The 26,233-nt window shown below is 37.4% G+C and overlaps 1 protein-coding gene across 2 annotated transcripts; it reads right to left on the minus strand.

Moving 5' to 3' along the window:
- Positions 1 to 8,026: 8,026 nt before the first annotated feature.
- Positions 8,027 to 20,697, minus strand: SDR42E1 (short chain dehydrogenase/reductase family 42E, member 1). 2 transcript variants are annotated; one of them, XM_074288226.1, is made up of 4 exons: positions 20,570 to 20,697; positions 20,160 to 20,296; positions 11,076 to 11,172; positions 8,027 to 10,448 (listed from the first exon to the last, which is right to left on the minus strand). In XM_074288226.1, exons 3-4 carry the CDS (start codon positions 11,141 to 11,143, stop codon positions 9,326 to 9,328), a joined length of 1,191 nt encoding a protein of 396 aa, XP_074144327.1. In that variant the 5' UTR covers positions 11,144 to 11,172; positions 20,160 to 20,296; positions 20,570 to 20,697; the 3' UTR covers positions 8,027 to 9,325. The 2 variants fall into 2 exon arrangements, with proteins under 2 accessions (XP_074144327.1, XP_074144328.1); XM_074288227.1 differs by lacking the exon at positions 20,160 to 20,296 and having other exon boundaries at positions 20,570 to 20,677.
- Positions 20,698 to 26,233: the final 5,536 nt, after the last annotated feature.

Consider the following 26,233-nt stretch of genomic DNA (forward strand, 5'->3'; position numbering starts at 1 on the left):
AAATCACTTGCACAAAAATTCCTTCTGACATGGAGAGGCAATGTATAAATGGCATCTAAGGGATCTTCTTTTCTTTTGGGGGAGGGGATTTTTTAAAAATTAAAGCTTTTTATTTATAAAGCATATGCATGGGTAATTTTTCAACATTGACTCTTGCAAAGGCTTCTGTTCCAAATTATCCCCTCCTTCTCCTTACTCCCTCCCTTAGATGGCAAGTAGCCCAATATATGTTAAATATGTTAAAATATATGTTAAAGTCAATATATGTGTACATATTTATACAGTTATCTTGCTGTACAAGAAAAATCGGAGAAGGAAAAAAAACTGGGAAAGAAAACAAAATGCAAGCAAACAACAAAAGAAAGGGTGAGAATGCTAGGTTGTAGTCCATACTCAGCTCCCACAGTCCTCTCTCTGGGTGTAGATGGTTTTCTTCATCAGTGAACAATTGTAATTGGCTTGAATCATCTCATTGTTGAAGAAAGCCATTTCCATCAGAATTGATCCTTGTATAATTTTGTTGTTGAAGTGTATAATGATCTCCTGGTTCTGCTCATTTCACTCAACATCAGTTCATATAAGTCTCTCCAGGCCTCTCTGAAATCATCTTGCTGGTTGTTTCTTACAGAACAATAATATTCCATAGTATTCATATACCATAATTTATTCAGCCATTCTCTAATTGGTAAGGGATCTTCTTAATCTTGAACCATAAAATAGAGAGAATGCTTTCTTTTTTACTTCATCTCTCTTTTATTTAGAGAACCCTGAAATCATATTTTTGATCAATAGGAATGGGGAATTCAATATAGAATAGACAGAATCAATAAAGAATTGAACATCCAGACATTTGTCAGAGGATCATTTGAAGTTTGTTTTAAGACTGCTTCTTTTAGAGATTATGCCCCATTTCTTAGATTCTACTGCTGCCTTATTTCAGCACAGATTTCTCATCAAAATCCTACACAGATAGATTTTTTCTGTATTATGTGGCAGGAATATAATATGCTAAGCATTAGAGATATAAAGAGAACAAAAAGTTTCTGCTCCAAAGGGGCTAACATTCTGATGGGGGAGACAACATATATGTCAGCACATAAAAAAAAAAAAAAAAAGACTTACAAAAAAATGGATGATAGCCCAAAAGGGAAAATCGCTAACTGAGTGGTAGTAGTGGTGAAAACAGGGAAAGCCTTCTGGAAGAGGTAGCCCTTGAGATGAATCTTCAAAAACAAACAAACAAAAAAAAAAACAAAACTGGGGGTTGATACAGGCACAGATTGAAAGGGATAGCTTTCCCTTCCCAAATGGTTTGCCATTTCCTTCTCCAGTTCATTTTTCAGATGAGAAAACTAAGACAAACAGGGTGAAGTGGCTTGCCCAGGATCCCACAGCTAGCAAGTGTCTGAGGGTCAGGTTTGAACTCGGGATGATTCCTTCTTGACTAGTCCCAGCCCTCTACAGTAGTACCTATCTGTTCCATCTAAGATATAGTAGAAAGAGAAATAAGATTTGGTAACTTCTTGTATAGATTGGGCTAGTAAAAGGCTTCAGGAGGGATACCAAGGTTGCAAACATGAATAACTAGAATGGGGGTGCCCTGGACTGTAATAGAGATGTTTGGGGGACAGATGTTCTGTTTTGGACATGTTGAATTTGAGATGTTGTAGAATCCAGGTCAAAATGTTTAATCTTTATTAAAGCATTTGATGATGGGAAACTGGAGCTCAGGCAAGAGACCTTGGCTGGATGGTTACATGTCTGAAAATATACTGTGTGGGCTAGGAAAGAAGGGAATACATTTTTATATTGTACCTGCTATGTTTCAGACATTGTTCTAAGCACTTTCTAGATATCTCATGAAGATCCTCAAAACCTTCTCTATAATTGAGGAAACTGAGGTAGACTCTGAGGTAAAGTGACTTTCCCAAGATCACACAGAGATTATATAATGTCACATTTGAACCCAGAACTTTTTGGTACAGACCACCTAGCTCCCTCAGAGGTAGGGATATGTATAGAGAAAGTAGGGAGATGTGACTTTTGTCCCAAGGCCTATTGCCATGGGACTCTCTCCTTATTGGTGGAGATGAAAGCCTTGCCCTATGCAAGGGGCCCATCCCCTTAGAAGCCTCTTTGGGGACCCTTCAAGCTTTTAATCTTCACAATTCTGAGTTGCTTTTGGTGATGCAGGCTTTTAGCTTTGAGAGAGAAGATAGAAGAGACCAACTCTAAGTCTCTAAAGGAAAAGGCTTTGGGAAGACATGAGAGGATGTGGCAGTCTTCATCATGTCCCGGTTCCCAACTTGCTGGGTAGGAACTGATGGCTATGACGAGTCTCATACAGATCAGGAGAAAATCTAAAGATTTTGGAGAATTCCCTCCAGGAGAGATCTAGTTTTCTGTCTCTTGGTTGAGCTGAGTTACCTTGATCCCAACAGGAGAGCTCTTTCATTCTCTATTGTTCAGCATATACCTTCTCAGATTCCTGTTTTTATTTGCAATGAGTTTCTTTGCTATTTGCTATGTATTCATCATGGAAGTAATATTAAGTAGGAAAGGGGTCATGCCTTGGATATAGAACTTGGGGTCCCTCTTTTCCCCAAATAACAGTAATCAAAAGATAACACACTTGATCATATCCCCTTAGAAGATCAGTGCTTAAGGAAAAGCCTGATACTCCACCCTCCCTCCAACAGGAGAACTCAGTAGTACCTTGCCCCAATTTCCTGCTTACTCTCCTAAAGGGAATGAAACTCTTCCTTGGAGAAGAGAAAGGGAAGCAGGGCTAGAGATGTCTATTCTGTCTCCCTTCAAACTGCCCAGAATGACAGCTTCTAATCATGGATGGACTTTATTATGTGTGGGCCCTTTCCTTCCACTTCAAAAAGAAAAAAGAAGAGAACTTAAGGGACAGTCTTGGGGGACTTATACACTTAGTGGACATGACCTGGATGAAAAGTCAGCAAAGGAGACTAAAAAGCCATCAGCTAGAAAGGAGGAGAACAAAAAGAATAAAGAAAACCCAGAAAGGAGAGTTTGTCCAAGAGGAGACTCATAGGAGACTGAAATTGAAAACATTCAGGATTTTGATGGATCAGAGTTAGATAATTTAGTTCGCTTGTTCATGAACAGTCAGGATTAGGACAGCAAAGAAAATCTGTGACCTCTATGCCTGGGGTCCTAAACCTTCCAGAAATGAAAATAAAACCAGTCAGAAGTAGGGAGAGGACACATCTTCTACCTCTCTGATTCCTTGATTGGCTCTCATAGGAGTCAATACTGTTATAGAGTAAAGCTGCTTAAACTGTGAGCTGCGACCCTATATGGATTAATATAACAATGTAGGGGTTGTGAAATTATAATTTAATTTAAACATGTTTGATGTGTCGATCTGCTTCATATACCTATATACCTGGTGTCGCATAAAACTTTCTTGGGTGAAAAGGGGTTGTAAGTGAAAAAGTGTATATTGAGAACTATTTAAAGATTAAACAGTCCTTTTGTGGAATTCTTTCTAGAAAAAGATATACATATCTAAAAACAATTGCCCTCTTCAATCTAGATCTATTCTAAATTTCCATTGTGCTAATTATGGTATGAGCTTGCAGAAGTCATTTCCCACTCCAAATCCTATTCTCTCCATTTTCTAGATGAGATAACTGTCAGCCACACAAGATTGTTGTGAGAATTAAATGCTTGCGAAAGAGCACATTTTACAAAGTGCTCTTCAAATATCTAGTATTCAAATTTGAAAACTACTGATGAGCCCACATTAAACTAGGGTTTACCTTGGGAAAACTAACTGGAAATAAGAACTTGTTTGTATTCTGAGTCAGTTTGCCAGAAACTGCACATAATTTTTATTTGATAGTAGGTGGTAAGAACAATATTTTAGATCACAGGATCTGGATTGGGATCTTGGTTCCATTATTTATTAATTCTATGAATCTGAACAGGTAAGTTCACTTTTCTGGACCTCAATTGTTTCCTTTATAAAGTGAGGTGTATAATGGGAATTCATCAAACAGCTGGCAAAATCATGGGATTATAGACTTAAGAGTTAGAAAAGATCTTGATTAATTCCCTCATTTTATAGATGAGGATGCCAGGAGATGTGTCCAAGTCATCTAAGTCGTAAGTGGTAGAGCCAAGATTCAAACCTCGGTCTTCTAACTTCAAATCCTTTACTTTTTCTGAGGGCATGCATTCATGATGCTAGATTGTTTCTGTTTAAGGTAACACATGAAAACACAATTGGCATAGATTCAGAATAACATTTCATGGCCCTAAAAAATAGGGAAGTGGGTGAGGAATCTGCCATTGTCATTTAAACCTTAGTTTATTTTAAAATTTAGCTCATATTCTGCCTTCTATAGGAAGCTTTCCCTCTGAGTTCGCCTTCCATCTACTTTGGATATATTTTGTATGTACTTAATTATTGACACATTTTCTTCTAGAATGGGAGATCCTTGAGTTTGGGGACTGTTTTTTGTTTTTGTAATTCTTTGCACCACTTTGCAAACCATTCCAGTATCTTTGCTAAGATGACCCTCAATGGGGTCATGAAGAATCAGACAGGATTGAATTGACTGAGTAATAATAAAGCAGCACTTAGCACAGTCTGTGGTACATAATTAGTGCTTACTAAAAGCTTTTTGATGTACAGCTCATGCATCCATGTGAATAACTTCCTAGAGGTGGTTGTTGTCTGGCACAAATAATGCACTTGAACATCTGGGATGGAGATGTCCCCAAATTTGTGCATCTTCGGCACACGTCCGGGATGGAGATGTCCCTGAATTTGTGCATCTCACATTTCTTTGGAGTTGCTGCCATTCTGCTTTGCTCATAGAGCACAGCACCTTCTTTGACGTGGGCTCATTGTGTTGGGTAGTCCTGTACCAACGTCTCTCATGTCTTAAGGGAGACTTTGAGAATAATATGCAAGGCCTATAGATGAACTTTCTGCTGCTTGTGCTAATTCTGGCCTGACCATTAGATGAGCGAGACTTGATGGACATGACGAGTCCCATACAGATCAGGAGAAAAGCCTGCCCAGTCTCCAGGGAAGCTCATACTGGTCAATGCTGCTCAGCTACTCAGCTGACAGCAAAGCCCTGGAATGCCAAAGTGGGAAAAGTTGGCGTGGCAGAGAACTACAGAATAGAAACAGAAGGGCAGGCTAAAGATTGGATGAGGTTCAGTCAAAAAACAGAGAAATGGAGGAGAGAAAATTTGGATCTTTTCCTTTGATGGTACTGACTCAAAGGGAGCGTACAGGTCCAAGTAGAAGAAAAGTCAAATTTCTGTGAACCCCAAGTCACACAAGATAGGACTTTTACTAGGATTGTATAGCTCCTTATGGAAACGGAGAATTTTCTTGTCTTACCTGAGGTACAAGGCTTTTCTTCATTTTTACTTTATAAATAAAACTTGTTCTGTTATTGCTTGTTAGCCTGAATACTTATAGAAGTGCTAAAGACCTAAACCTTGGGGGAGGAATATGAGTCAGTTCTAGAAGAATTCAAGATTTCATTGAATGGGAACAGAAGAGGAAGATTTTGTGAGAAGTAGCCTTTTTTGCCCAAATACACATCCCAACTGGGATCATAGAGAATTGGACTAGAATATTTCTTTTATAGTTCAAAATACTATGAAATGGACCTTTTCCATTATCTAAGCTGGGCAAAATTATGATAGTGATACTATTTCTGAAGCCCTGACTGATGGTGAAGATTGCTGTTTTCTGAAACTAAAACAAATCATTTTGAACAATACTTGTGACAACTATTTGAATATATATTTTCTGGAATTGTTATTGAATTTTCACTTGTATATATCTTATCTCCTTAGTTAGATTATAAAACCTGCTTAAGTACATAAATCTTGTCTTGTACCTTGATCTCCCCCACATCCCACAGTATAACGAGCATGTGGAGTGCTCAATAGTTGTTGCCAGACTGGAAAACCCCCTTCTTTTTCTTTTCACTGTGTTAAAGAGGCCAAGGAAGGAAATAAACCTAGAGTATCTATATTGATTTCCATTCTAGGTCACCAGGGGCATGAACATGACTTTTGGAGTCTTCTGAACAAGATAACTTCCTAAGCTTCTTTTATCACAAACATGAGGATCACTGTTAGCATTCCAGGGGGGTACCTACTCCTCTTTAACACAGCATGCTATTTTCCTTCCTATGGCAAGGCAAAAAAACCCAAAAAACTGCAAGGTGCCAGGGTAGCAGATTCACAGTACCAGCAGGAGCCTGGAAGAAAGTGTTCAACAACAGAGTACAAAGGAACAACTTTAGGTCTCTATTACATATTCCTCTCCCCTTCCCAAGTATTATTTAAAATTGCAGTAGTTCTAAGGAATTTTTTGTAACTAAACCAGTTTGCAAAAAGTGCCATCAGTTAGGAACAATCATCATTTCTAAGATAAGGTATTATAGAGAGAGAAATACTCTAGTCCCATGGAAAGGACATTTGCCTAGAAGTTTGAGATCTCACCTGTTTGTATAAACAATACAAATTACAACCTATCTCCAAATTATTCTGTACATATTTTGGCTGTTTGGCTGTTTCCTCTCCTATTAAACTGTGGATTCCTTTATAGCAGGGATTGGTTTGCTTTTGTATCCTTTCTTGTCTTTCTTTGTAACCCCAGCATGTAGCACAGTGCCTGGCACACATCAAGCACTTAATAAATGAATACAGACTGACTTACCAATGATTGTCTTACAGACTTATCAGTGACTGACCCAAAAAATATAAATTCCTTAAGAGTAAGAATTGTTTTGTTTTTGTCTTTGGACTCCCAGGACTTAGCATAGTGCTTTGTACATATTAGGTGCTTTAATGTTTATTAATCAAATGAGAAAATTTATATAAAGCACTTTGCAAATCTTAGTTTTATAGAAATGTCAACTATTATTATTTAGAGTAGACCATAGGTAAGTGACATCATAGTTATGAGATTTTAGAAATCATTTAGTCCAGTGGTTTTCAAACTTTTTGATCTCAGAATCCCCTTAAACTCTTAAACCCCAAAGAACTTTTCTTTATGTAGGTTTTATCTATCAATGTTTATCAAGTTAGAAATTAAAACATCTTAGTCCTAATTTGAAAATATATTTGGCCTTTATGACCTCTGAAAGGGATTCAGAAAACATGGATCCCCAGACCACATTTTGAAAATTACTCATCTAGTCCCTCTTCATTTTACTGATAAGGAAACTAAGACAGAGATAGAGGAAGTAAGTCAAAACTTGGACATAAACTGATGTTTTCTGTAATGTCCGGGCTAGCTTTCCGGAGGTCTTTCGGACAGGCCTTGGTCTTTAGGTGACATGAGAAAGTTTTTTGTTCTCCACAAAACAATTTTTAAAATAAATCTTTCAAACTGATATCACCATTATTGTTGGAAAACCACTGAGAATTGCAAGAGCTAGGAGGAAAACCAACATGAGGAAGGCAGAAGAGCCACCAGGAGGGTGGTAAAAGATGGAATGTCTCTTTTCCAGTCCTTCTTAGCCCTTATATACCTTATTGTAATTACACCATTATAGCATACTGATTATGTGTGAACTAGAGAACCATTACATCACCATGCTAAGTACTAAGTATATGTATACTAGACAACCATTATCTCATCAATAGCACTGAGTTAACACCTTGTTGTAAGTATCCTTGTTTCAAGTATATTTCTCCAAAGTTCCAGCCCTCCACAGTTTTCCAGCTTCAAGATAAGTACTTCTTTAAAAGTGTACTGAGACAAAATTTTTTTTTTGCCTTAACATTTGAATAAAAAAGTTTATATTTCTGATTGTTTTTTAAAGTTAAACTGAGTGGAAAACATGTAATCTTTCTCTTAGACAGTGATATCTGTGGCTGAAACAACTGTTCAGACAAGATTATCCCTATGATATCACTATTCATTTGCTAGGAACTGCTATATTATAGGTGAAATACCTAAAAGGAAATGCATTGAGTGCTACTTTTAAAAAACTAAAAATCTATAAGAGATGGGATTACAAAGTAATACAACTTCTTTTTAATTAACAGATCAGATGTACACATTTACATAATGTCTCTATGGGAGGCTATATGCATTCCAGCAATGATTCCAATGCTTAAAATGTGTTTGTTTTCCTCTTTTGGTGCTTGTCCCTAGAACCAGTTTATAACCATGTAACAAAATTAGTCATTTTTTGTGCAGTTTTGGTCAAAAAGAAAAATTCACACCTTGATCTTCTATCACCTTTATGAACTTTGACTCGAAATGAATCTTGGCTGTTTTCCAAAAATCAAATCTAACTGTCTCAAAAGATAAAGATGGAAGACCTTTAAACAGATTAAAAAATTATCCTACAGACTCTTAATTTCACTTAATAAACAACTATTGCCTATTAAGTATAAGGCACTATGAAAAACAGATAAGTAAGGTACAAAAGTTTCTAATCTCAAGGGGTTTATAGGCTGGTAGGGAAAAAGAGCCTATTAACTTAAAAAAAAAAGTTGACCCTGAGAGATATATTAGAAGCTATTAGATAACAAGAACTTGAGGCCTCAGAAGATCAACCTGTAGAAATTAGAGAAACAGATTTTTGTTGGATATAGGAATTTTTTTTAACAATAAGAGATGTTCAAGTATGAAATTAGATATGGAATTTATTATTAAAAGAGCTATTTAAGCCCAACATGTTAATATTGATAGGGATAATGCAGAGGGTTGTCCTGAACTGGGTAGATGAGGTTATACCAGATAGCTCTAAAATTTCTTCTAATTCTATTCTCTCAGTGTCCACCTCCTCTTCAGAAAAGTATCCACCATGAAATCTGACTGAAAAGCTGTTAATATTTTTTAAAAATCCTTTTTATAAGTATTTAATCACTGAAGACCTAATATGATGTCTGTTCATGTTTCTAGTTCATGTTATATAAAATATGTTATCTTGGCTCTGAAATATGCCATGAGAGAAAAATGCACAATTGCTTTGGGAGAAATTCAGGAAAAAGCTGCTCCCACACAAAAATTTTGAAATGACTACATTTCTCGTAGCCATAACTTTAAAAGAAGTAATGAAAACAAAATAAAACAAAATTTCAAATTCATCTTTCATTTCTTTCTCTCATCAGACATTATTCTGAGTTAAGAGGGATAATTGAAGGTTAGAATCTAATCTATAAAAGGCTGTTCTTTAGCAGTTTTTGGAGTCAAAAATTTAGGCAACTGATTAAAAAAGGATGTATATTCTAGAGTCTTCTTGTGGAATAACAGTATTGTACTATCTCTGGAAGTTTTTTGTTCTCCACAAAACAATTTTCAAAATAAATCCTTCAAACTGATATCACCATTATCGTTGGAAAACCATGTGAGAATTGCAATAGCTAGGAGGAAAACCAACATTCCATTCCAAATAAGATGCTTTAAGGTATAGTTTTGGAATTTTCTACCATGACCCTCAGCTTTAAACCAATCTACTACTTCCTTGAGGTCAAATGGCTGTGGTTCATAACCCAGTTCCTTTCTAGCCTTCTCCATGCTGAAATAGTGTGTGACCCCAGTTTTATAGACTTCTGCTCGGGTGAGGAAAGGCTGAAAATTATAAAACCTGCCCAAGAGGAAGTACACCATCTCTGTCATGAAAGCAACGAAATAAATGAGGTTTAATGGTAGGCGTACGGTAGGGAATGGATAACCCAAACCTTCAACTAAAGGTCTGAAGAATTCAAAATTATTCACTGGTCTTCCATCAGAGATAAAATACGGCTGCCCAGAGGCAACATGTTTCTTGTCAGCTTTTAAAGCTTCTGAGGCCAGAATATGGGCTTGTACCAAATTATCCACATGGACAAAATCTACCAAGCTTTTGGGATCTCCATACACAAATTTGAAGAGCCCCTTTTCTATATATTTCACTATCCTGGGAAGATGCCTCTGTTCTCCAGGCCCATAGATACCAGCTGATCTCAAAACACAGGTTCTCAAGACACCAGTTCCCCTGTCCAAGGCTGTTCCATTTGCCTCCAGTACTTTTTTGTCTGCAACAGATTTGGTGCGAGAATAGTGATCAGGATGAAAGTGAAGAGGTAGGTAGGGCAGAGATTCATCCCCATTCATTATAACTTGGCCTCCAAACACCACATTATAAGTACTAGTATAAACCAATCTTGACACTCCTTTCCTTCTGCAAGCCTCGAGTACATTTTCTGTGCCTTTTACATTGACATCTTCAATACGCTTATGATTCAGTTGCTCTTTTCCTGACATGCCAAAGGAAGCAATATGGAAAACACAAGTGACGTTCTGCAAAGCTTTCTCTAAATCGGCAATGCAGCGAATATCTCCACATATCAACTTCATCCCTTTGGGAATATCTTGAATAGGAATGTTGATATCAAACAGAATCACAGTGATACCCTTCTTGCATAGTGTACAACCCAAACTGAAATGAGGAGAAAACATCACAAGTATTAATTACAATGCTGTCTCTAGTAAAATTAACAAATGATTAATGTTTGAAATGTGAACTAAATAAAATTTTCTTGGAATTACAATTTACCTTATTTACATATTGAATATGTGAAAAGTAACACATAATTTGTAAATTTATATCATTGGCTTATTTTGTGACTACAGAATGGTATTACCTTTCAAATGATCTTTAGGTAATAGTTTCTAATGCTTTCAACCCCATTTTCTCTTTTCTTCAGTATCTCTCCTCTATTCTCAGTTTAAAAAATAAAAAACTAAAAGATATTTTGGTATCTGTTTAAAAAAAATCCTTTGATGTGAATAAATACTTCTAATTATATTTACTTTGTTAATTAGATTTTTCAAATATTGACTTTTTTGAGAAATGGAACACACAAGTATTAATGGATGTTACTGTCCAAAGTGGTCTTGTAGTGAGCTCACATATAAGATTACTACTATGACATTATAAGTGAGAGTCTGTATTACAAAATTATTACAGCTCCCAGCTATACTTTTTCTATTCTTCCATTAAAGCAACAACTTAGGAAAGAAATCCATGAATGTTCCCCCCCCCCCCCCCTCAATAGGTACTGACCGGAAACCAAAGTAGCCACCTCCTCCTGTTATAAGTACTGTTTCCTGAGGAGATTTTTGGAGGTCCATGTCTGTGTACTCAAGCAATTAAAGAAAACCTAAAACAAACAAAAAAATGCTTTAAGAAAGATGTCACATTATTATTTTCAATATGGACAAACTAAAGATATTCCAAAGATCTTTTTTTCTTATATTTTTCAACTCAAATGACTCATACGTTTCACTTGAAGAGGTAGCCCTTTTCTTGCCAAGGTAACTACCTCTATATGTACCCTCAATTCTAACCTATTCTAGCTTTTCCAGCAGATTATTCCTTCCATCATCCCTTTTCTCCTTAACTATAGGTCACCTCTTACATCCTAGCTCTTTCCCATATATCCCTTATCCTTAAAAAACAAAACAAAATCCTTTAATTGATCCTATCATCTCTACCTATTGTACTATCTCTCTCCCTTTCTCAGCTAAACTTTCTGAGAAAGCTGTTAACTTTCTTCCACGTCCTCCTCTTTCACTGTTCTAAACCCTTCTGACCTCATTTTTCAATTGAAACTACTCTCTGAAATTGTCAGTGACCTCTTAATTGCCAAATAGAATTCCTTTTCTCAATCCTCATCCCTTTTGATCTCTCTGCACCTTCTGACACTGTCAATCACTCTCTTTTCCTGGATATTTTCTCCTCTCTACATTTTCATGACACTGCTCTTTCCTGGTCCTCAACTCCTATCTGTCTGACTGCTCTTTAGTTTCCTTTGTTAGATCTTCATCTAAGTGATAACTACTAACCACTGTTGTCCTGCAAAGCTCCTTCCTGAGCGTTCTCCCCTTTTTACTTCTCCCTTGATGATTAGCTTCGATGGATTCAATTATTATTTCTATGCAACTGATTTTCAGATTTCTGTATCCAGTTCTAATCTTCTGATCTCTAGTCTCACATCACATTTGGATAATATGAATTGGATTATCTTGTAGACACCTCACAATCAACATGGTCAAAACAGAATGGGAGTTTTTCATAGTGGTTAGAAACTGGAAGATGAATGGATGTCCATAAACTGGAGAATGGTTGGGTAAATTATGGTATATGAATGTTATGGAATATTATTGTTCTGTAAGAAATGACCAACAGGAGGAATACAGAGAGGCTTGGAGAGACTCACATCAACTGATGCTGAGTGAAACGAGCAGAACTAGGGGATCATTATACACTTCAACAATGATACTATATGAGGATGTATTCTGATGGACGTCGATATCTTCAACATAGAGAAGAGCTAATCCAATTCCAATTGATCAATGATGGACAGAATCAGCTACATCCAGAAAAGGAACACTGGGAAATGAGTATAAACTGTGAGCACTGTTTTGTTTTGTTTTGTTTTTCTTCCCAGATTATTTTTAGCTTCCGAATACAATCCTTCCTTTGCAACAACAACAACAACAAAATTCAGTTCTGCACATATATATTGTACCTAGGATATACTATAAGATATTTAATATGTATGGGAATGCCTGCCATCTAGGGGAGGGGGTGGAGGGAAGGAGGGGAAATTTTTGGAACAGAAGGGAGTACAAGGGATAATGTTGTAAAAAAAAAAAAAATTACCTATGAATATGTACTGTCAAAGAAAATGTTATAATTATAAAAATTAATTTAAAAAATTAATTAAAAAAAAAAACAGAATGGAAGTTTGCTTAGTAAGAGCCAAGGAGGGTGAGGGGGGTAGTAAGTGGTCTGGTCAGATTTCTACCTTAGTGGGGCTACTTTGGTGGAGAGTTCCAACTGGAGTGGGGGGGGAATTCTTGAGATAGGAAAATCATATTGAGGATATTGAAGTAGGCCAGTTGGGAGGTGACACATGAACATTTAAGATTTAAGAGATGCTATGGAGGCAGAAAAAAATTTTGACAACTGATTGAATATGTGTATTGAATGACAGTGAGAAATAGAGGAGGATACAAATGTTTTAAACCTGGATCTTAATTGGATGGATCATCCAATGCCCTCAACAGGAATGGTGAATTTTGGAAGTATAATGAGCTTTGTTTTGGGAATATTGGGTTAAAGGTGCTATGGGACATTCAGTTTAAAATGTCAAATAGGCATTTGGTGATGGGGGACTGGAGCTCAGGAGCAAGACTATACACGCACATATGTTCACATCTATAACTACATAACTGAAGTCATTTGCATAGAAAAAATTTTTTGAGGCCTCAGGTTTCTGGTTCATGAAATTCAAACATTGTGGTAAGAAAATCATGTAGAACAAACTCTACTTTTTAGTACAGTCCTTAAATGCTTTGCACCCTTTATGAATTTCCATAATATTTTCTGAATACTAAAACTGAAGGCTGCTTATTTCACATTTCCTTGATGACTCAGAAGGCGCATCAGGACTGCACAGCCTTGGGTCATTTTGTAAATTTCATATATTTTTCTGACAAAGCCAAGAAGTCCTTTGAATACATTTATGATCAATAGAATATCATGTGACAAATTTTACTATACCTGATTTTAAATTTTATGAATTAAATGTATAATCATGTTGTCCTAAGACATTAGGAAGGCACATTCACTGCTTCTAAGCGAAACATTTTTTAAAATGACCCAAGAAGAAACTTATGTTGATTTCTAATTAATATATTTTTATATTGTCCTATCATCATTACAACTGCAGGTCATTCATAGCTAATTTGAGTACCAATGCCAAAAATGCATAGTATTCTATCAAACTCATATGATACAAAGTGTTCAGCCATTCTCTAATCAATGAACATCTCCTCAATTTCTAATTTTTTGCCATTTCAAAAAAAGAGCTGATATACATATTTTTGAACAAATAGGTTCTTTCCCTTTTGATCTCTTTGGAGCATAGATTTAGTAATGGTATTGCTGAATCAAGAGTAATAAAATTAGTTTTATAGCTCTTTGGATATAGTTGGAGACTATTATTCTGCAGACTGTTTGGATTATAGATCATAATTCCACAATTAGTAGAGTATATTAGTATGCCTATTTTCTCTTATCCCCTTTAGCATTAGCCATTTATGATGGGTATCAGGTGGTACCTCAGAGTTGTGTTAATTTGTCTTTTTCTAATCAATGTGTTAAAGCTCTTTTCTATATGACTATAAATAGCAAAAATGTTTATTTAAATCCTTTTATTAATTGAGGAATGACTCTTATTTTTATAAATTTGATTCACTTCTCCACATACTTGAGAAATGAGGCCTTTATCAGAAAAGATTGTTAAATGTTTTGATATCACTTCATTGTCTATGTTTAGCAAAATGTAGTTTCCTTGATTATCTCTTTTAATTACATATATTTTTTGCTTTTGTTTTGTCTGAGATCATGATTGTTCCTTCTTTTTTTATTTCAGTTAAAGCAGAATAGATTCTGCTCCTGCCCTTTAAACTGTGCCCTTTATGTTTCAAGTATCTCTTATACACAATGTACAATATTGATTTTTGATTTCTAATTTATTCTGCTATCTGCTTGTTTTATGGGTTAGTTCCTCCCATTCACATTTATAATTATGATTACTGTGTATTTTCCTCCATCCTATTTTCTTCTGTTTATCCTTTCTCTCTTTTCATCCTGTCTCTCTTCAAAAAGTGTTTTGTTTCTGATCACTGCCTTCTGTAATCCACCCTTCCTTTTATCAACACTATCCTCCCCCTTTATCTCTTATCCCTTATCCCTCCTATTACTCTATAGGGTAAGTCAGATTTCTATAAACCAAATGTTACATACATACATATACATATATTTTCCCTTTCAAATGCACTTAGTTCTTCCTATACTTTTATGATGCACAAGCCAAGTAGGAACAGAAAAAAAGGTAATTTTGTTTACCCGTTTTCTAATTTTTATGAGCTCCTCACTTTTGTTTTTATTGGGAAGTTTTTCACTATTGTCCTGGGCACTCTGGAGTCCTCAGCACCCAAACTACTTGCTTCAATCATGGCTGTGTTAAGATCTAAAATTTTATTTTTTTCTGGGAATGGTGATTGCTTTTCTGATGAGCCAGATCTCAGACTAAAGTAATTTATTTTCAATAATTCAGATAAAAGATTATACAAAATTAAGCTGATAACTAAAGAACTACATTTTGAACTATGGATTTTAATAATTAATTTAGCATAAAGTAAAACTTTAAATCTGCATATTCTTTTGATAAAAATATTCATATCTTGGGGGAAAGAGCTAACATGGCAAAATGGCAGGCAGAAGTACAACAAGCCCTATGACCACCCAACTCTTCCAAACAGACCTAGAAAAACAGACTGAATCCTGATGGAGATATACAAGAAAAATGTCTCTAGGAGTTCATTTTTCTGGCCAAGATATGTATAGAGAAGCAGACAGATTAGTCTGAGGACACTAAGGATGTATCCGGCCAGGAAAACACCCTGGGAAGCAGGGAGATAATAAACTAGGGCAAGAGGAAGTAGCTCCCCAGAGGACACCAGGATGCAGGAGCTGGTGCCAACTGGAGGCTTTGTTACAACCCAATTTAAATCAAAGATCCATGGTGGACAGAAATTTGTGCCCAGGCCTGGGGTTCTAGGGAAGGGGCTATGCGCCAAGAAAGGAGCAAATGAAGCGTGCAGTGTGGCTGAGATGCCCAGGAGCAAAGCAGGGCTTCAGTTCCAACTTCCAGCCTCATCTGAAGCCTGTAGAGAAATTAGGATAGGAATCCCAGGGCAAAGGGAACCAGTGCAGCTTACCAGCTGAGTCCAGCAGCAGTAGAACCTCTTGCTTAGGATAAAGCACTTGAAGAGTTTAGATTAGAGGGTCAGTGATCAGATTTGGCCTTGGATCAGTTTGAATGTTCCCAGCCTGAGCCATCTCTGTAGGATCTCTACAATATTCAATATTCCCAAGAAAGCAAGAGTAGGACCAGCCTGGATATTCCCTACAAAAGGGTGCAGAGCTTGGCCCTTACATCAGATTTGAAGTCAGAAAGTAATCTGAAAGAATGAGCAAACAACAAATTCCAGCATAAAAAGCTATTATGGTAACAGGGATGATCAAGATACAAACTCAGAAAAGAATGCCTCTAAAGCATCTATCAGCAATATCTTTAAGAAAAATACCCTGAGAACAAATTCAAAGAAAATTCCTTGAAGAGATGAAATAAGAATTTTGAAAAATGTTTTTATATATGAAATGAGAGTGCTTGAGAGAAAAAAATGGGGAAAAAATGAGGGATATAGAAAGAAAGACTTGGAAAGGGAATCAACAATTGTGTCCAGGCCATAAACTATTAAAATTAGGATGGATCAAATTGAAGCCAATAGATAAATATAAAAACAAAGTCAAAAGACTAAAAAAAAAAAAAAAAAAAAAAAATATAAAGTATTTCATAGCAAAAACAATTGACCTAGAATCCTGACTGAGAACAAATTTAAAAATCATACAACTACTGGAAAGCCATGACTACAAAAAAATAGTCTTATACAATATTTCTTTTTTTATTAAAGTGTTTTATTTTCAAAACATATGCAGAGGAAATTTTTAACATTCACCCTTGCGTTCCAAATTTTTTCTCCCTTCCTTCCATTCCAACCTCCTCTCCTAGATAGCGAGTGATCCAATATGTGTAAAACATGTGCAATTCTTCTATACATATTTCCACAATTATCAGATAAAAAAGGGAAAAAATGAGAAAGAAAACAAAATGCAGGCAAACAACAACAAAAAGAGTGAGAATGCAATATTGTGACCCACACTCAGTTCCCATAGTTCTCTCTCTGACTGTAGATGATTCTCTCCAGACCATTGGAACTGGCTTCAATCTTGCAGTTGAAAAGAGCCACATCCATCAGAATTGATCTGATACAGAATTTCAAGAAACCCATAAAGAAAACTTCCCAGATCTCTTAAAAACAGGAGACAAAGTCAAAATAGAAAGAATCTATTGGTGGTCTCCTGAAAGAAACCCCAAAGTGAAAACACTCCCAGGAACATCATAGCCAAAATCCATAGTATTCTCATCAGAAAAAAAATAATTCAAGCATCCAGAAAGAAAGAATTCGAGTACCTAGAAACAAATCAAATCACACATGATTTAGCAGTCATCACTATAAAACAGAAAATTCCAGAAAGCAAAAGGAATAGGCTTACAGGAAAGAATAACTTACTCAGTTTTACTGAGTATAATTATACAGAGAGGAAAATGGACTTTTAATGAAATAGATCAGAGGTTCTCAAACTATGGCCTGAGGGCCAGATGCTGCGGGCTGAGGACAGTTATGAAGTCAGCTGGGTTAATGGTAAATGGGCTGAAGGGTAGAGACAGAGTGTGAGTTTTTATTTTTACTATAGTTCAACCCTCCAACAGTCTGAGGGACAGTGAGCTGGCCCCCTATTTAAAAAGTTTGAGGATCACTGATAGATAATAGAAGATTTTTAACTGTTTCTGATGGAAATACCAGAACTGTGTAGAAACTCTGAAGTTTAAACACGAGTGAATGAAACATAAAAATATGCATAAAAGATGCATTAAAAAAAACCCCAACAAACCATGAACTATGGTTTAATAAATAAATAGTCCCCCTAAATAAGGGACTACACAAAGGTACTCTGCTTATGTTCTAATATGGGATGATAGAAGTTCATAAAAGGAATTTTATAAGACAAGTCTTGGAAATGGCTTTATTATGTCTTGAAGATCTTAAAAGAATAGAAAGAGATGGAAAGAGAAATATGGTAGATGGGAAGAGAAAGTAAGGTTATTGGGATAAGCGTGTTGTTTGTCCTTTGATCTTGAAAAGGATCATGATAGCAGGGAAGTGATGCCATGACATGAGTTGGACTTAAGTGAGGAAGGGCTATGCAAGGTCACTTGTGTCACTTTCCCCTCCAGAGCCTTCTGGGTCCAGTGACGGGATACAGATCAGGACGACTAGATATGGCCCTGGATGCAATGGGAAACCTTGGCCATTTTAAGCTCGAGATCTTCAACAGGTCTCAATTGGGATAAGAGAGTAAAAAGTCATACGAAGAAGTGGGAAAGCTGCTGCTATTTGAATCTCATGCTCAAAAGAGGGAAAAAATACATACATCCTGAGAGAAACTTTTTTTTCCTTTCTGCAGAGACAATTGGGCTTAAGTGACCTGTCCAGGGTCACACAGCTAGGAAGTGTTAAGTGTCTCAGGTCCTCCTGACTTCAGAGCTGGTACTCAGTCCACTGCACCACCTAGCTGCCCCAAGTCATTTTTAAATGACTCAAATAGAAACTTTATCTAATCTCTAATTGGTGTTTGTTGAAAAAAAAAGTCTTAACACCATTAGATGTACAAGCCATTGATAAAAGTCATTCTCACACATGTAATTTGGTTTATAAATATATTTCACTCAATATAGAAATAGAGCAGAAAGGGTAGGAAGGAGAATTAGAGGGAGGTCAGATTGAGGGAGGGATTAATTCTAAACAAAATAATTACTAAATATATGCAAAAATGTTTATAGATTTTTCTTTTGAGGATATACAAAATTCACCTGAGGATGAAGGATATCAATTGGGGAATGGCTGAAGACCCAAGGGTCAGACCAGAGCAGACTCAATCGGTGTAGCCACCTTCTGTCATGCTCCCTGCAAGGCCAGCCACCAAGGAATGGAGAGTGGGGAGGTTCAGTGGGCTGAGACCCGGGCTGGCTCCAGCACTGACTGGATGAGCACAGACAATTGAGTCTGGGATTCAGTTTCTCCATCTAAGACGGGGTCATCGCCACCATGGCTGCATCATTACCTTAGGTGACAGAAACCATGGGGAAGCACTTGGGCAGAGGCGGGTCTCCTGCCCACGGGGGAGCCCTCCCTTACAGCTCCTTCCAGCACAGGGGAGGCCTTCTGATCCAGCTCTTAGTGTGTGTGTGTGTGTGTGTGTGTGTGTGTGAGTGTATGAGAGCATTTTGATTTAAGAAATGGATAAAGGGGGCAGCTAGGTGGCTCAGTGGATGGAGCACCAGCCCTGAAGTCAGGAGGACCTGAGTTCAAATCTGGCATCAGACACTAACATTTCCTGGCTGTATGACCCTGGGCAAGTCACTTAACCCCAATTTGCATCAAGGGAAAAAAAAAAAAAAGAAAGAAATGACGAAGGAGATAGTTTCAAAGAAACCTGAAGAGAGTTGTGTGAATTGATGAAATGAATAGAAAGGCAAAACAATTTATATGACAACAATACCACAAAGACAATTTTAAGAATTCTGAGCAACTACAATTCCAAAAAGATTTAGGAACTCCATATATACTGTGGAAAAAAAATTCTAAATAAAATAGAATGAAAATTCAAAAAAAAATTCAAAAAAAAAAAAAAAGATTTAGGAACTCCGATCAGACTACTAATGGTGAAAAGAGAAGTAAAAAACTCAAGAGTGGAGAATGACATACATGTGTTTGGGTATAGTTGTTGTTTAGTCACTTCAGTTGACTTCAAAACCTCATTTGGGGTTTTCTTGGCAGAGATACTGGAGTGACTTGCCATTTCCTTCTTCAACTCATTTTACAGATGAGGAAACTGAGGCAAGCAGGATTAAGAGATTTGCCCAGGGTCACACAGCTACTGAGTGCTTGAGGCCAGATTTGAATTTAGGAAGATGAGTCTCCTGACCCCCATTGCACCATGCCACCTAGTAGGCACAAATATTTTTCCTTTTGGACAGGGCTAATGTGGCCATTTGTTTTGGTCAGTTGAGCTGGTGGGGCCAATCATCCGTCAGAGGCTACTCTAGTCTGGAAATCATCCCAAGTGGATCAGTTAACCTCCTTATCAACAATTTCCTTTCTTTTTCATTCTAAAAATTAGGTCTGCCTAGAGTATAAGTTTGCCAGTCTCACCTATATTCCCTTCTTTAGGATGGACAGATGTTTGTAACAACTCATTAATTAATTGCTGACTGATTGGTTTGGGGTGAGGGGAAGACTGATTGACTCAACAAGAGTTCCTTCAAGAATGAAGAAAGAAATTGTTCAATGACCATCCATTGGCGGACTCCACCGATGGACTGAGCACAGGGCTGACTTGAGGGGCGGTCCCAACGCTGGCTGACTAACTGGAAGTTTGACAACTTACCTGTTGACTGCTGACTGGTTGTGGAGGAAGGGCACTGTGTAACTCCCTGAGAGTGACTTCTTCACTGACCGGCTGGCCCTCTGACTGACGGGCTGCCTGACCCCTCCTCCATCCGACCGACAGGCTGAGGTGACAGACTGAAAGAAAAGTGACCGCTGATATCCCCCTGACCCAACTGAGCAGTCCGCTGACCTTTGAGTGACTAAGGCCAAACTTGGTGAAGTCTGACTCACTGAATGATTTACCGGCTCAGTGACTGACAGGATAAATAACAGCACTGAATTGACTCATTCGCCGACCACGACTGAGGGACCTACTGACTGGACCACACGGGGGTAACTCACCCACCGAGTGATAAATGACCGCGGTTGGCCCCCGCTCCCAGGGCTGACGGACAGACGGACACTTACCCACGGGCCATTCGGAGTGCGGGACGGAGAGGAGTCGCTTGCCCCGGGATGCACCCAGTCTTCCCTATTTACACCCAGTCACACCACATGGGCCTGACCGTACAGAGGTGGGGAGAGGCGGCGTTGAGAAACAGGAGAGGGGGTGGTTCCTGAGATACTCACGCCCCGCCCACCTACTCATAGTCAATGAAACTCAGAATAAAGGAAGGGGGGCGGAGACACAAGCGGCTCGTCTAGGAAATCCGGAGGCCTCCATCTCTGTGGTTCGTATTTAGGCCAAGCCGAGCCCTGGGGTTGGAGGAGAGGGGGCCGTGGAATCCGCGGAGCGGGGCCCGGGCCTCCGGGAGGGACCTTAGTTGGGGGCGGGGCTTAGTGAGAAGGGGTGAATTTCTCGTTGGATTTCCGCTGGCCTGGGGCAAAGGTCGCAACCTGGGGAAGCTTACCTTTAAGCCCTTTGCTTTCTCAATTATCTGCGCTTTTGCAACTATGAGGTCTTCCGCTGAAGGTCATAAAATTACCAGATTCAGCAAGAGGTGAACATAGAATCTTAGACATACAACTAGAGAGAATTTTGGAGGTCATTTAATCCAAGGCCTTCCTTTTGTTAGATTCAGATTGATTTCCTGAAGTGCAGCACTGACTTTTAGTTCCAGTAGCTCCCACTCACTCTAGAATTCAATGTAAAATCCTTGTTTGACATTTAAAGCCCTTCATAAAGCAGTCCCTTCTGTTTAGGAGGACTAGGTGGCACAGAAGCTAGGGCCGGGCCTGGAGCCAGGAGGGTTGATCCTCCAGGGTTCAAAGGTGACTTCAGACATGTAGCTGTGTGACTCTTAGATTCTCCTCAGTTTCCTCATCTGTACAATGTATTTTTGCCAAGAGCATCTCAGAAGTCCAACAGGACTGAAAAACAATGAAAAAGTGAGATTATCTTTTTAGTCATCATTCTTAAACCTTATTTCCTATGACATCCTCTGAACTCTCTGCTCTCTGTGCCATGGGATACTGTATCTCCACATCCTCTGAACTCTCTGCTCTTCTGCCATGTGATACTGTATCTCCTAAATCTGGTCATTTTCACTGGGTGTTACTTTCCCCTCTTCCTTCAGAAAACATGCACCTTTTACAAGAAGTCCTGCCTGGTCCTTCCCAATGCTAGACTTTGCATCTTTTGAGCCTTCAAATGATCCCAGGTCTATCTGTTTTGCACAGTTATTAGTATGTGGATGCCTCCATTAGAATGTTCAGTCCTTGAAGACTAGAAGTAGGTCTTTTTTCCTGTCTTTTTTTTTTTTGTGTGTGCCCTTAAAAAAAGCATTTAACAAACGCTAGGTATTTAATAAATGCTTGTTGAGCTGACTAAACGTTAGGAAACAAACCCAGGGAAGCTAAGTCATCTTGTCCAAGGTCAGAAGAGTAAAAATTGGAGGTGGGCTTTGAATTTGAAAATGTTTAAGCTCTTTGCAAATTAATCATCGAGATCGCCAAATCTCAGATTGGGAAGGGATCTCGCATGTAATATAGTCCATCTCCTAACTAATCAAGGACTTTCTCTCCAACACACATGGTCTTTTGGTCTCTGCTTGATGACCATTAGTGAAGAACATCCCCTCAAAAGCAGCCCCCCCTGTGCTTTCGGATAGTTTCAGCGACTAAGAAATTTAATCTAAATCTGCTTTAATACAATTTTTATGTCTTGTTCTTCTTCTTGCTCTCTGGGGTCAAGTACAACAAAACTAATTGTTCTTTCATGTGATGGTACTACTGATACTCAGACTATCCTGCCTAAATCTCTTTTCTAGGCTAAACATAACCAATTTCTTCAACTAAAGCTCATAAGTCATTGTCTCTAGTTCTCCCCCAACCCAGTCCCCTTGTTAATGAGTCCCTTTGAAGAGGGGACCTTGCCACTCTGAAGATCCCTGGAGTAAATCGTCACCCCTGTCTCAATACCATACACTGCCCCAAGTCTTTCTTTCTTAAATGAATTTAAGTTTTAACTGCTCGCGGTGGGAAATGATGAGGAAACCACAAAACTCTTAAAACCTCCTTGGACTCTGTCTCAGGGAAGGGACCCCACCCCAAGCACAAACAGTTTCCTCCTTATCTAAAAGCCCATTGAATTCTATTCAAATTCTAACCCTGGCTGAAGCTCAAACCAGAAGCCAACCTGGGACTCTACCCCTGGGTCCCTTCAGATGGTCCAAAGCCCCCTATTATAAAAGAGCCAAACTGTCCATTCTTTGCAGAGGTCCCAAACATGACATCCTTACGCCGGCCATGTCAGGATTTCTGCCCACTGAACCTGTGGTTCCGGTGCCCTTTATCTCTATCCTCAACTTTACTAACTAAACTTTACTTCCAAACCCCATAATAAACCTCTTTTATCAATCTAGGTTTTCATGTCTGTAAATTCCTTTACAGGGGACTCTTGCACCACTACTAGACCTCATTTAACTTTGTATCCTTGCACCGAATCCAAAGAGGTTGCAGGGGAGTTCTATTTGACTCCCTGTACCCCAAACCTGCCACTAGACCTCAAACCTAATTTCAATTAGGTACCCCTTATCTAGTTCTCATCACCTTCTCTATGATTATCTTAAATGTGATGTTGACTTATGACTAGTTGATTGACTAAATCAGAGCATAATTGAACTCTTACCTCTCTTATTTTGGTTACAATTAGGCATGTGATTTTGAAACACTGTCGACTCATTCTGAAATTTCAGTTTATTAAAACACCTATCTCTTTTGTTCAACTCTGTTTCTCAACTCAAAACATGTTCATTTTGTACTTGTGAAGTGCTGTTCTTTCTTTCTTTTTTTTTTTTTTTAATTCAAGGATAGAACTGAAAACATTTCTCTATTAAATAGACTCTTTTTCAATGTGACATATTTTCCTAAGGTAATGGCAGTCCCTTTTAGATTATAATTCTGCCATTCAATGTATTGACTTTTCCTTAAAGCTTTATGTCCTCTTCAAATATGACACACATACTTTCTATGCCTTCAGATGCTGAACAGCACAGGCTGAAAGGAAAATCCAGGTAACCTATCTGAGACTTCTTTCCAAGTTCACATGGATTTATTAATGATAATTTTTTGGATATGGAAATTCAGTAGTTTTATCCATGCATATGTTTTGAAAATAAAAAGCTTTAAATATTAAAAAAAGAGAGGGAAAAAAAAGAAATTCAGTAGTTTCAAATGCATTAAATGGACTCCCATTTAACCCACATCTTGAAACTTTTTCTGCAATGTAGAATATGCATTCAAAGAAGGCTTTCCTAGAGGATTTAGTTCTTTCTCCCCTAATAGAGACTAGATAATCTCCCGAGTTACTTCTAGTTTAAAGCCTGTGACTTCATAAAAAACTGTCAGAGTAGCCATGAATGACTGCAAATATTTAGTAAATTTGTCACTTTTTCAGAAAACCTATGCTGTTTCTATCAGGATATTCTTTCTTTCCAGGATCCATATTTAGCTCCTAGGGCTTTGCTTGTCACTTGCTTTTCAAAGAGAAAAAAAAAGAAAAAAAGAGAAAAGAGGTTTATGAGATAGTGGTAAGAACATTGAAATTATATTCCGAGAAGTTAGATTTGAATCCTATTTCAGCCACTTATTGCTTGTGTGATCAACTATTGTGTTTGAAAATTAAGGTAAACTGAGAGACAAGTTTCTGAGCATCATCTGTTTATTAATTAGGCTAGCAGTAATCAATAAATTGGGTCAATGGCCTCTTAAGGACTATAAACCCTGAGTGATGGTTGATAGGGTCATTGTTTTTTTTTTTTTTTTTAAATAACAATTGGCAAGGTGACAAAGCAAAATCTTAAATATAAGTGTGTCTTCTTATAGGCTATTGATTATATTATTTGGAGCTCACCTTCTGAAATCTCTGTATCCACAGCCAAACCTTCTGATTTGAGTTTGAAGACAAAGGTTCCCAGGCAACTAGCGTAGCCTTTAAGTAATGGAAATTATTATAATAGTTTAAATCATTGAGATTTCACTTTAGATTAACCAAGTATCTCTAGGAAATGAGTGATGAGGGGATTGACAAAGGTAGGGGTAATTACTAGAAAAAAGTTTAACATTTATATAAATTTCTCCTTCATGTGGGTAGTGGATGAAGTTGCAGTGGTAGAATTATGATTAAAAAACTACAATGCAATACAGTTATAAATCCTGAGGTTGCCTAAATCACAAGAAAAAAAATATATTGTTATTCTAAAAGAAATAATGAGCACAATGCTATCAGAAAAACCTGAAAAGTCTTCTATAAGCTCAAGCAAAGAAAAATGTACTGTGTACAAAGTAATAGCAAAGCTAACTGATCTTGATTTTGCTGTTTTTAGCAAGATAGTGATCCATGACTATTCTGAACTTATGATGAAAAGTGCTATCTATACCCAAAGAAATAACTGATTGTCTGAATGTAGACTGATCACATCCTTAAAAAAAAAAAAAAGAAAAAAAAAACAAACCTTTTTTTTCTTAAGGGTGTGTGTGTGTGTGTGTGTGTGTGTGTGTGTGTGTGTGAGTGTGTGTGTGAGTGTGTGTGAGTGTGTGTGTGTGTGAGTGTGTGTGTGTGTGTGTGTGTGAGAGAGAGAGAGAGAGAGAGAGAGAGAGAGAGAGAGAGAGAGTAGATGTATGTTTTCTTTTTGCACATGACTTTTATGGAAATGCTTTGCACAACTTCACATGGACCTTCTTAATGGGGGAGTGATTTAAGGAAGAAGGAGGAATCAAAGTTTTAAAAACAAATGTTTTTTTTTTTAAAAGAAGAAAATTGTTTTTACATGTAACCTAAGGAAAATAAATATTAAAAAAAATATAAAATTGTGGCCCAAATGATCTGAGTGAATCTTACAGTGAAGGGGAATAGTAAATCTAGCTTGACTAAGCCTTAAAAATAGAATTCAAATCCATTTTCAACTTTCATCAGTTGTGTGTCTTTTCTAGATTTCAGTTTCCTCATCTGTAAAATGTACATAATGGATTGGATAGCATCTGAGGTTTCTTCCAGCTCTAACTCTATGGCCCTATTAAAAGTTAAAATAGTGGAAAGGTTAGATCTGAATTGTTATTGGTTTTCAGTTAGTATTGAGAACTGAGAGCTATATTCATGATCATAGCCAAATACTTCATTCTTTTTCTGCTGGCACTGTTCCCTTTTCTCTTCAATCAGGGCTCCTTTCATCTTTCCATTGGTTTTCTATCAATATTGTGTGGGCGTTTATTACATTTCTGTATTTGTCCCAAGTGGCACCATGGAATATTTATTATGTATTCATAGTGCAAAAGTTGAACTAATTTTTATTTTCTTCTTTAAGCCTATATTGTAAAATACTCTCTGATAGTATCCATTCCCAAAGGATGTGTATATATACTACTTTCATTGTGGTGTTTTAATTACTCACATATTTCAACAAATTGCTACTTTCTAAGCACAGTCATTCCACATAGAAATTGCCTTACATATTTCAAACAAATTGAAACAGGCTGGTATTTTTCATATTATGATTTGTAGACTCCAAATGATATAAACATTTTTTTCATCCATCAATGGATGAGTGAAAAAATAAAGCATTTAATAAGCTCTTACCACATGCAAAACACTATTGGAAAGCACTGGGGATACAAATAGAAAAAAAGATAAAC

This window comes from Sminthopsis crassicaudata, chromosome 2 (assembly GCF_048593235.1).
Source record: "Sminthopsis crassicaudata isolate SCR6 chromosome 2, ASM4859323v1, whole genome shotgun sequence".
Classification (NCBI taxonomy): Eukaryota; Metazoa; Chordata; class Mammalia; order Dasyuromorphia; family Dasyuridae; genus Sminthopsis; species Sminthopsis crassicaudata.